Source organism: Archocentrus centrarchus, chromosome 3 (genome assembly GCF_007364275.1).
Source record: "Archocentrus centrarchus isolate MPI-CPG fArcCen1 chromosome 3, fArcCen1, whole genome shotgun sequence".
Classification (NCBI taxonomy): domain Eukaryota; kingdom Metazoa; phylum Chordata; class Actinopteri; order Cichliformes; family Cichlidae; genus Archocentrus; species Archocentrus centrarchus.
In genome coordinates, this window is record NC_044348.1 from 4,844,200 (window position 1) to 4,856,945 (window position 12,746).

The 12,746-nt window shown below is 39.8% G+C and overlaps 1 protein-coding gene across 6 annotated transcripts in view; it reads right to left on the minus strand.

Annotated features, from left to right (window-relative positions):
• The window catches only part of madd (MAP-kinase activating death domain), a 63,687-nt gene that overhangs the window by 25,233 nt on the left and 25,708 nt on the right, over positions 1-12,746 (minus strand). For 5 of the 6 annotated variants that reach the window (XM_030724236.1, XM_030724233.1, XM_030724227.1 and 2 more), the window contains exons 8-15: positions 7,877-8,049; positions 7,539-7,774; positions 7,270-7,426; positions 7,030-7,133; positions 6,740-6,945; positions 6,250-6,503; positions 5,870-6,009; positions 4,305-4,406 (exon numbers count right to left, since the gene is read on the minus strand). In XM_030724236.1, coding sequence (XP_030580096.1) covers positions 4,305-4,406; positions 5,870-6,009; positions 6,250-6,503; positions 6,740-6,945; positions 7,030-7,133; positions 7,270-7,426; positions 7,539-7,774; positions 7,877-8,049 — 1,372 coding nt within the window. Of the gene's footprint in view, positions 1-2,361; positions 2,422-3,941; positions 3,984-4,304; positions 4,407-5,869; positions 6,010-6,249; positions 6,504-6,739; positions 6,946-7,029; positions 7,134-7,269; positions 7,427-7,538; positions 7,775-7,876; positions 8,050-8,772; positions 8,830-12,746 lie in introns of all 6 variants that reach the window. The other variant, XM_030724215.1, reaches the window with a different exon arrangement.

The window sequence follows — 12,746 nt, forward strand, 5'->3', positions numbered from 1 at the left end:
TAACAACGGATAGAAGTGAGGTCAATCTGAATGCAAGTGGCCAGATGAAATGATAATAAATTCAGTCAATAAATCATTCACAATCATCAAGGTAAAATACATCTGTAAAAATATCGCAGGCACAGTTTCAGGATATAATTTACAGTTCATTTGTGGCTCAGGTGACACAGTCGGCTGTCTCACTGTTGTCACAGATTCACTGGGTTCTCATTCCTACCATTTGTCTCAATGTCTCACTATGCACCTCCCTGTATATTCCTCAGAAGTGTTCATCTCATATGCCAATCCTTATTGGCTGGTGATTGCAGTATATACCGTGAAGTAGCTTGTGCTGCTACGCAGTCATTAATCAAACACCTCTTCTCACTTCAGAGCATCTCTCAACCTGCAATATAGGCTAGCTAGCTTAACTGTTCATCCCTATATGCCAGGGCATCCTACTGGTTACCTGTGCAACAAGGTAGTTTCTTTGTATGGTAGGGCTGCAACAATTCATCGAGTAACTCGATTCTAAAACATCCTTGATGCAGATTCTTTATTTCAATGCTTTAATTCACAACTCTGTAGTTTGCCTGACGTTTCACCCACATTTGTGACTAAAATATACCTGCAATAGAAACATATCCAGGAAGCTACAGAAATTAAAATAAACGCTTATCTATGCAGAAGAACTGTTAACTTAGTCTGGCACAATGTTTAAATTGGGTAGCTTGCTGAATACTGACGACAGCCATCCTATTTAAATCCAACAGTGTCAGAACTCTTTTTGTTGCCTCCTGCCAACACAAACAAGCTTTCCAAGAAGTCAGATTAAAGGCCATTTTATTTTATGCTGTAGTTTAGGTTGAATGTATACCTTATTTTATTTGACATTACTGTACTTGTAATTATTTATTTTTGCATTTAAAAAAATGTTTTCTTTAAAAAATATGATTTTAATATGGCATGTAACTACAATGAAAGGTTTTTTAAAAAAAAAAAAAACATTGTATGCAGTTAAACTATTAAAACACTGCAATTTCTAAAATGGAAACGAATGAGCAGCTCATTTAAAAGACCTTCATTTTTCCTCTTTTGAATATTTATTATAAAGACAAAAGTATTTTTTATCCGATTACTCAATAAAATCAATGGAATAAACAACAGAATACTCGATTACTAAAACAATTGGTAGCTGCAGCCTTCTAATACAGTTTAGCATGCCAGATAACACATGCTGTCCTCTTTCTTACTACTCCAGCTAGTGGAAGACCTATTGGAGTTGGATTATGAAAAGGATAATGAAGGCAACTCAGCACCTCAGAACCAACGACAAGGAGGACGAGGATGAAATTTTCTTCCCCTCCACTCAGGCTGGCAAGCCTAACACTGTGAGAACACCTCCCAGGGCGACAAGGAGAGAGCATCGGCCTCCCCAGCTCCCAGCATGGATGAGCAGAATGTGTGTAAGCCTGATGTAGTAACAGAGACCACCAGATCGCATCGCCAAGAGAAGAAATTGCCCCAGGCCACCAGTGTGGCAAAACATACTCCCAGTCTTCCCATGATTAATGGAAGAGGTACTGGGGCTTCTTCGCTGGATTATGAGGGCGTGGCAGAGCACAGCTTACGCTGCATGCTCCCTATGTTGCCATAAGTTGCAGACCACCTCCACCCACGCCTGGCTACTGCATTCTCCAGGAACCTCACACTGCTGTCAAAAGCAGACCGCTTTCACTCCGCCATGACTGTAAGGGCCCACAAAGTGACAGCTTTAGCTGCCGGGGCACTGAATGTTTCCTCCATGCTTGCTGGTTACGAAGAAGAGCTATGTGAGGACATGGCCAATAAACCTGACCCAAATATACAGAAGGAGATCGCTGTGATTATGGGCATCTGACTCCACATGAAGCGCTGTGCAGTCCAAGACACGGGAAAAACTATGGAGATGATGTTGTAAAAAAAGAGCAAGATGGCTCAACCTGATAAACGTTTCAAAATGGGAAAATGAGGACATTTTGGACCTGTCTTGTGCTTCATTTGCTTATTTGTGGTTAATAATATATTGCTCTGTGGTTTTATAATATATTGCTAGACTTTTCCTGTCATTACTGAAATATCTGGATTTATAATTCTTTTTGAAACTCTGTGATATGGCTATTGAAATAGATGAGGTTACACGTACTGTGAAGTGAAGAGTTAGTCTGAGAAAGAACAGTCACTATGAATGGCTGTGCGGTAAGACAACACACTCAATGATCCACTGGACCTTTGATGACAAACACAGTGACTGAAATGGAGAGAGACACAGGGGATGCTGGGAGATGTAATTGACTGGCTTGGAGAAGCATGCAGCTCACGCGATAAAAGGGCAGAACCCACCTTCTCCGCTCCCCGGGCCGGCCTCTGTAATTATCTCCATTAGAGAATTTAGCCCAAATACTGCACACAAAACCCAGAATTAGTGCCGCAAAAAGGTGGACAGAGAGAGGGACACCGGCCCAGACACAACCAGTCTGAACATCAACCCATAATACAACACACATGCACACTCAACATGGCGTCAAACAAGAGAAAAAAAACAATATTGGAAAAGGGGTAGACAAAAAAAGAGAAATACACAATATGTACTGATGATGGTGCTGACCCTGAAAATGTTGGATAAAATGAATAATGCCAACAACATGTTCAACCCAAGTAAGAGCACGGTATTGCTCATACTTTGTTGTGCATACATCAGTAGCCTGAACCACATGAATAATGCTGAACAGTTCAACATGGACAGTATAAATCTAGCGTAACGGACTCCTTCAGAATGTGCACAATGTAATTTATCACTGGGAAGATTATCATGTTTCAAGCATAAAAAACACAAAAATATAAAGCAGTAAAATATTCATATAGGAAACCCTTCATCCTCAAAATATATTTAACAATGTTTTTAAATAGTTAATTATATCAAGACGGAAAAACGCCACCAAAAAAACGAGCAACACGATAGGTTAAGAGACAAGAGGCCAGTGGGAGATAAACAGATCATTCTCAGACTTAAATGTTACTACATTATATATATATTATATATATATATATATATATATATATATATATATATATTTTTTTTAAATAGACATCCTTCACATAGTGGTAAGGATGAGTAGATGCCACACCAACAACAGATCGTAGCCAAAGAAAACCTTTGACTGTAAATGTGTGCATCAAGAAGACTCCCAACAGGCATACAAAGAGGAAGAGGAATGGCAAAGAAACAGAGGGGAAGGCAGGGATTTAGATCAGTTATGTTACAGGCGTATCTTAGACCTACGCTAAGAGAAAGAGGTGTAAGATGAGGACAGGTCACTTCAAGGTTAAAGAAATGCCTATTCAAGAGGCTAAAACAAACTATCACACCACACATAACATACCCGGGCTTTCAGGGGAATCTGGACAAAGACAAAACACATCATAATCAAAGGAACAGAACATTTTCTATGGCAGCTATTCCACATGGAGTGGAGCTATTGAGTTAGTTTACCATGCTTTAATTGTTTTTGTCTTCTCTCAGTTAAAGTGAAAATCCAGCCTAAATGGAATTTGTTAGCTGCTAAACCTAAAAATCATGAAAAACTGCTCGTTCACTGACCAAATTTATCCGCTTCCAAATCATATCCAAGTACACATTTGTACAAATATTCTCCTACTGCAGCTAGTAGCAAATTATATATGAAAAGGGGGATTTAAATAAATAACCTGGGAAACACTGAGAGCTGCTCATCTCTTCAACACAAACTGCACAATCCATAAAAGTAACAAATGTGGGCTCTGTTTTTGAGTGGATTTTCGCATTAAGACTCTTGAGAGAAAAATTTCTTTGATATATCCTCAATATTCTCCTTTAAATAGTGCCATATATGTTTGCCAGTCCAGAGGGAGGAAAGTCAGGCTACAAAAACAGTTCTACAAACCTGCTTGTTCCACTTCCTCCTCAATATCAAAATTAAAATACTCTTTTAACCCCAAAATGATTTAGGAAAGGAAAACAAAGGCAGAGAAAAACAGTAAATCAATCAGAGAGGAAGATGTTAAAAAAACTATATTAGAATAGTGTGTAATTTAAAGCATCAAATATGGCATAATTGGGTAATTACTGCAACTGTAAAGCCAGTGATGAACAAAAAAATAAAAAGAATGTTGATGAAAATTATTTTTCCCCCTCAGTCCCATTCGTTAATTCTTTCCATATTGATCCTACACAAAAAAAATATTCTAATGCTTATTACCGCTGAAAGCACACTGAACAGTAAAAGTGGTCGGGTTAGCTCTCCTACCTTTTAGACTGGGAAAAGGTGTTGATTTCTCTCTTGCTGCCTTATTAGGAAGGGCAAGATTGGACAAGCTGAAACTTGTGCCGTGGTTCTTGTAAAGATTGCCTGTAAAAGGAGCGACAAGAAAATCAGGCTACAAAATACTGCTTTGTGGTTGAATTCTTCATCCAGTGTGTCAGGTTATAATTTTCATCAGTGTTTGTCCAGACCTAAATACACAGTACAGACTTAAAACATAATGTCTTTGGCTATGAAGTGCCATGGAAGCATAAAAACAGGATGAAATGATGAGGCAACAGCAAAGGTATTTAACATCAGGGCCGTGCCATTTCATACCTTCCACCACAATACCGGTATTAATTTTTATGTGATATATAAATGTTATATCTTTACAGCAACGCCACATATCCTGTTCAGGGTCATGCGGGGGCTGGAGCCTATCCCAGCTGTCATAACGCGAGAGGCAGGGTGCACCCTGTACAGGTGGCCCACCTGTCGCAGGGCCAACACAGAGAGACAGACAACCATTCACACTCACATTCATACCTATGGGCAATTTAGAATCACCAATTTACCAATTACCCCAGTAACATCCAGTTAAATGGTGGGAAAGTATAAATGTAAGCAGCTGGTTCAAAAGCTTGAGTTAAGATACAAAAACTCAAACAAATATTTTTCAGTTTCAATTTTATTGTGACAATAATTTGCAGGCTTCGGAGGAGCTACAAGGCTAAGTTGTTTAAGCAGTTATGTTACACTTTTACTTTAAAGTTCCAGGCAAAATAGTACATAAGCTACTTTTGTGCTTACATTTGACTTATGTTGTGTCACTGTATAGATTGCTGTCACTACTACTGTACTGTAATGCAGCTGCCGATGAAAGTATTTTTTTTCCTATATCATCATAAACATTATCAAAAATTTCCTTGAAGTGTTGTGATGTAATTTTCAGGCTATATTGCTCACACCTATTTAACATAACTGATTCTTTTCGTTAAGTTTTACTCTCAAAACAGCAAATGAATAAGCCTTTGCTAACACAAGGCAACGGATTACTTTGTTTTAAAATGTTGAATAAACCAATAGAAAATATGTATGTAATACATTTTCATAATGTTAGATGTTAGATTCAACTCATTGTCATTGTGCACGCAAGGCACACAACGAAATGATTGTTCCAGATCACTCATCCAGTATCTGCAGTCATGCAGCCAGAGACCGGCGCTACAGTTGTCATGTAGAAAGAAACCTCCAAACGTACCTCATCTCCTCAACTTTTATCATCTAATCTTTTTGGCCCTGTTCGCATACAGCTGTTTTTTTTTTTTTTTCACACATTCAGATCATTCATATTTCATTGGAGTTGTGTTAACTCTCATCTTAGCAGCTACATTCACTGACATCTGGATTTTAATGTTTGTTTGTTTTTGAATACATGAGCATTTAAATATAACTAGCCTGTTAAGACTTAAAGAGCAGGTGAACTGAGTTGGAAAAGTTCTACTGAGTTTCCATGTTTTTATAACCTTGGCTCAGCTGACAATGTAATAATATTTGAATATTCTTACTGGCGAAGGACATGAGTCCTCCAAATCCATCGTTGCTGTTGTTGGAAATGGTGGAGTTTGGTGAACTGTTGCGCGAGTCTGCCTCCCCATCAGACTCTCCTGGAAGCCTCAGGCTACTGGGGCGTAAAGGACGCTGCGCCCTAAAGCAAAGGGTGAAAAGACATTACAGCGCATCCTTGACACAGGAACATATTCATACACCATTGGAAACTCTCCAGCATTCGCACCATATAACATATCACCACCAAAGATTCAAGACCATGAATGAAGAGAATATTCTGACATGCTGGGTTTGGAAAGAGATCATTGCATGGTCAGTCAGAGAGCCCATTTGAATGATGATAATGCATTCATTCAAGTGATGAACAAGTTTAACACACTTGTTGCCATTGAGGTTCTGGTTGAATCGAGGGGTGTATGATTCCACTTGCTCTTCAGCATCAGGATCATCCTCTGAGGGGAAGCCATATTGAGGCTCAAAGTATGGGTTGTCATACTCTTGCTTTTTGTTGGCGTGCTCCACCAGACCAGCATCAGCTGCGGGTCTGAGGAATGACTGATTAGCCAATCCGGGGACAGGGTTCTGTAACACAGCGCTTGCTGATGCTTCAATTTCAGGTACTTCCCCTTGGTCCTGGAAAAATGAAACCACAGATGAAGGCAGTTCTGTAAATATTACTTAATGTACAACAATTATGATGCTGAAAAACATGCAACCCATTAAAAGTTGTGTCTAGAAGATGAAGACGGTCAGTACAAGCTTCTCATCAACATAACGACATTTACTTTATCAAGAAGTAAAGAAGATGAGGGGAGGTAAGGTTTACACAAGTCTATTTAATCTTTAAATTAATTGGAATGAATACATACATGGTTGACCCCCTGGATGATTGTGCTGGGGCTTGAGCTTGCAGTTGTGCTAGAGCTTGAGCGAAGCGGCTGTCCATCAGAAGGTTCTGCAGGTCCGTCCCCGCTGGGTGGGCCCTCTGAGTCATGCCCTTCCCTGAAGTCATGGAAGTCTTGAAACTCAACCTCACTAGCATCTCCCAGTGCAGCATGGGTCGGTGGGTCCAAGCCTGAGACAATAAGGTTAAATACTACAATGAAGGACATGGTTTGAATATGATCAAAGTGTATCGTTGGACAAAATAACTACATACTTGGCGTGTCTCCTTGGATGTCTCCTTGAATCATCTCACTCACTAGGTCTCCAAGTGAGGAATAGGATGAGCTGGAGTCATCGTAAGCTTCACTGTCACTGCCGCTGCAAACAAATTTAACTTCTCACTACCAACAGCAACCAAAATGAAACTAGGAACTGCCAGTATATGGCAGAATAAAGCAAAAACCCAATGAGCAGACTGAACTGGATTAGACAAAAGACTTTATTTTAATCTTACCTGTCTGTGGGGTCAGACTCATTGCCCTCGTCCTCCAAGGGGCCAGCCATAGCCTCAACCAGCTGGGAGCTTCCATCATAGACTCTGTAGACCACTGGCTGTAGTTGATGTGCATACCACTTGGGCTTGTCTCCAATTAAGGAGGGATCATACACATCTAAAAAAAAAACGATGTGTGCAGAGAGATGATGTTCAACTAAATTTAACAAAAATTCTATAATGCATAATCACATAAAAGACAAACTATTATGATCTTTAACGAGTCTTACTGTTATGAATCCTCTGAAAGGCGAGGTTTGTGGGATTGAGAGCCCACTCTCCATAGAACTCCACTGCCTGGGTGTGAGAAAGTTTGTCTGCAAAGCTAGAGCGTCGTGGCCGAGATGCGAGAAAAGACAGTGACTGAAAAGCAACCACTGGCCGTGGGAAGAGGCGCAAAGTGCGAGTGTGCATCTGGAACCCCTGAAGAACATTTGGAGAGTTGAAGAACCGAACCATGGCAACCCTGCAAGACAAAGAGGTTTTTGTTTATCTTTATTTTGAAGTTCAATGTGACTTCAGTCAGATGGTGACTTTCAGGTAACAGAAAGGGACATTCAATGCTTGCCTGGTGGCTACATCCACAGAATCAACATCATTGCCGTAAATTAGAGGGTTGAATTCAGTGGATGATGGTGAAGCTTTATCTCGTCCAGGTGGGAGCAGGGGCATCTCCTGACCTTCCTGAAACTTCTCCAGGTTCAGAATAGGTTGAGTGTTCAAACTCATGCTGGCCAAGGCCTAGAACAGGTCCCAGTGACATTAGTTACCAACACAGGAGTGGCTCTAAATACAAAAACAAAACAGTGTGATGGACCACACCCACATTTGGCATCAACATTTAGGTAAGAATATGCATTTCTACACTTGCATAGAATAAATTGACAGCTGGAATGGAGATAAAATGTGGGATCCAATTTGGCAAAGTTATAAGAAGCAATTCTGCTCCTTAGCACTGTGCTAACATGAGATTAGAAACCAGAGAGTCCCAACCCAGGTTTTTAGTTTACCCTTATATTACGTATGGCACCCAAAGGATGAGTTTTCCATATGTTGATGCCGGCAGTGGGTGTGTCACTTTGGAGAGGAGGAGCACAGGGGAAGTAAGTTTATTTGAGGGGACTGCTGCAGACTCAAGAGTCAATGTTTAGCTTAGCATAATGGAACATTTAGTTGCTGTATCTGCATGAATGTTAACTTTGTCAGAGTGATCAGCTTCATCAAACAGTATCTTGTTCTGGTTACGAATACTCACTGATGCCAAGATAGATGCACGCACATTCAGTCATGCTTAAGCCAGAGCTAAGCAGTGTATCAAAACACTGGTTTGCAACATTCTATGACGCCGTTATGCATTTTGTTCTTGAGAATAGGAAACAAGTAGTAGTGACAAGCAAAATAATGTGACAGAGAAGATATCCGTGCAGGGGCATGACACATTCCACAGGAGGAGAAATGAGTAACCTTATTCTCAGAGGAGAAGATCTGCTTTTGGGTGATCACGGTCAACCTAACCAGACACTAGGAAGGGGGATAAGAGAGATGCGAGGAGAATCACATGAAGAGCTGGGATGACAACTTCGTGACTGACACTGGAACAGCACATGATGGAAGGGTCACCACCATGGCCCTTTCCCTTTTTTTTCTTTGTCTCCTTTCAGCAGCACTTCCCTATTTGTCAGGTTTTTTTTTTTTTTGCTTTGTTTTTTGCTGACAGCAAATAAATATATTTTGCTGCCACCCAAATGTAATTTAAATATATCTAAGATCATGAGGGAAAAAGTTCCTTTTCATTTATTTGTGAAATGACAGAGAGGCCTTGACCTTTTATCATTTCCATTTTCAATTCTATAATTTACTGAAGAAAGGAGATAAGAAAATATTAATTTGTGCCCATTTTGAAAAAGTGATGTACAGCCTAGAGAGCAAGAGAATTTGCAAGACTGAGTGACAGTGACATGAGACAAAGTCAGAGCGAGAGAGACAGAGGAAGATGAGAAAAACTGGAAATGCTTTTATGATTGATGTGAAAGACAAACAGAAAAATAGAGGCAAAAACAATAACATAACCAAAGAAAAGAAAAGAAAAAAAACACAGACTTCACCTACAGAATCCAGCCACAACAAGATACACGAAGGCCATCCATGGTGACCAGCTGGGACAAACCAGCGGTTACAATGGAGTGGGAATGACACACAGAAAACTGCAGATCTTTTCAGAAATTAATAAAAAATACTTGCACAATAAAGCACCTGTAGCAAAATAAAAGCCTTATATCAATTTCTAATCCTCACAAAATGTCAGGTAAGTTTTAATAACACAACCAGCCTTGTGAAAGTACACAAAAAAAAATTGTAGGTTCTTACAGCCAGTTTATCTTGGTGATCAAATGTCAAGTGCAAGTATTTTCAGATACTCAAGCATCACCAGCATTCTGTTATGGCATCAAAGTCTTCAGATAATCACTCAACCATATTCAGTGACATTAGAAGTACTGCTCATATCAACATTGTGAACTTGTTTCCAAATATACAACAGCTATACTGAGCCTTGCACACTCCTACAAGTACACACCAGCAGCTCGTCACACGCCTGCACACCGGGAAAGGGATGCTAACCACACACACACACAGCTAACAAACTGGCTCTGATTCAAGGCAGAATGAACCAAAAGAGTGTGTGCAAAGATTTTAATTTGATGTATGAAAAAAAAAGATCTGTTTGTTTTATTCAATTCTGGGGTGTCACAACAGTAGTGATGATCACTGTTGTTTTTCAAAATGAAATATCACTATCACATTGATAATGCACAAATCACAAGAATATAAAAATCTGTCTAATTGTTCTTTTTATATGCTTTTGTGAAGTTATGGTAACAGACTCTCAGGCATTTGTATTTTGAATTTAATTTAAAAAAGACAACATAAACACAAACTCATACATGAATTTTGCAGATATTATTATTATTACCTTTGCCAAGGAGCTTACGTTTTGGGAGCATTTGCGTACATGTCTGTAAACAAGCACCCCCACAAAGTTTTGAATGAATTCTGATAAAACTTTGTGGGGGTGCTGAATGTTAACATCCATTAAAATCTGGCTTACATCCACCAATGATTTACCAGTCGAAAATAGGCAAAAAGCCGTATAACTTAGAAACTATGACTCTTACAAGTGTGGTGTGTATTGTCAACATATAGAAATTGTTGTATAAAAACTAAAAATATTTCACATTTGACCTCTGACCTCACTTTTACATTTCACATCTGCCTTTCTCTCAAGTTGACCCCAAAATGTTTTCTATCTTTAAAGAAAGTATTGTCAAAAGACAGAGAATGAGCTGCCTAGTTAGAAATATACTGCAGCATAATATTATATATTAAGCTCAAGTTATTGATGTCCAGTTATCCATTATCTACTCCTACATAATGCCTGTGTCATCAAAGTAAACATCTGTCATGCTGCCCTTATCTAATTTTTACTGCACTACAAAGAAAGAAAACAAAATTAATATATACAAAATACAATATTATTCCCTTAAAAGTAAATACTGCCCAGAGCTTCCTTCTTGGAGGTTTGTGCTCTTGGGATGTTTCTTGTTAGGGCCCGAGCACGAACTGTGCGAAGGCCCTATTGTAATTGCTTCGTTTATTATTATTATTAGGGCCCGAGCACGAACTGTGCGAAGGCCCTATTGTAATTGCTTCGTTTATTATTATTTTTTTTTTTTTTTTTTTTTTTTTTTTTATTATTATTCAGGCAAATGAATTGGCTTTTTGGGGGCTTTATCATATTCAAAAACTCATGAAACTTTGCACATGCGTCACACCTGGTGAAAATTTAAGTATTTTAATGGGCTCGGGCAAGGGCGCGCCCAAATGGCTCGCTAGCGCCCCCTAAACTGGAGCCCCACCGCTGTGTTTCACGTACATGAATGAAACTTCATACACATGTATATCATGTCCAGGCGCACAAAAAATCCTCTTGGAGCCATGCCCTAAACCCAACAGGAAGTCCGCCATTTTGAATTAATTATGCAAATTTGGCCATTTGCAGCCCTCACACTTTTTCTAATAACTCAGAGGTTTTAGACGTTATCATCTTCATATTTGGTTTGTCTAACCTACACCCCCAGGGGAATCTAAATCTCGAAAATGGTGAGTTTTTGCCAAGGGGGAGGGGTCCTTATGCCCCTTTGAACTTTGATCATTCGCCATGAAATTTTGATTGCCTCTCATTCATACCTACATGATCCAATGTGCATCAAACTTCTCCAGTAGGATGAGGGTGCCCCCCTGAACACATACATATGACAATATTTAATATCAGTCGCAGCGCCACCGAGTGGGAACAGGAAATGTCATATTTTACACTTGGAGGTCCAGCGCCAAGGTGGTTTAGCAGAACCATCTCAAATTTCACCTGGAAAGCCTTAAGAAGTTGGACTTACTGTGTTTTCAAAACTGTGAGTTTTTGACAAAAGGGCGTGACCCTTATGGGACGGCAAAGTTCGATGATTCGCCATGAACACAAAAATGGCTGTAACTCAAAGCCAACTTGCCCAATCTGGCTCAAACTTCAGTGGTGTGATAAGCATGCTGCCCTGAACACACTCATATGCATAAAGTCCATAAACGTTAGAGCGCCGCCTAGTGGCAGCTCGGAATATCTTAAAATAGCAAGTTTTTTGAGTAGCCCCGGAGCTACGTTTTATCTACATGTATGAAAATGTACATGCTCATGTAACATACTAAGACGTACAAAAAAGTCTCTTGGACCCATACCCTAAACCCTACAGGAAGTCGGCCATCTTCAATTGAAGGTGTCAATTTTTGCGATTTCCACGCCTGCTATTTGAACGAACTTGTCCTAGGGCATTTCACCCAGTGACACCAAATTGGCTCCAGATCATCTACACAAGTAGCCCATCAAAAGTTATTCAGGGTTTTGTAGAATATTGAACGGTGTTGCCATAGCAACCCTCTGAATTTGGACTTTTTTCAATTTCAAATTCACAGAGATTCTAAACATCAGCCCCTGGGCTGTGCTTTCTCTATGTACCTGAAAATGTGCCTGCTGATGTAAGATGCTAACATCTACAAAAAACTCTCTTGGACCGATAGCCCAAACCCAACAGGAAGTCAGCCACGTTTACTTTAAAGTGTCATTTTTGCAGCATTTTTCGCCTTTTTCAGGCCTTTTTGCCTCAACTCCTCCTAGGGCATTTGACCCAGTGAGACCAAAATGGCTCCAGATCATCCACACAAGTAGCCCATCAAAAGATATTCATGGTTTTGTAGAATATTGAACGGTGTTGCCGTAGCAACCCTCTGAATTGGGACTTTTTTTCCATTTCAGGCCCAGATAGGTTCTAAACATCAGCCCCAGGGCAGTGCTTGGTCTGTGTACCTGAAATCGTGCATGCTGAAGTAACATC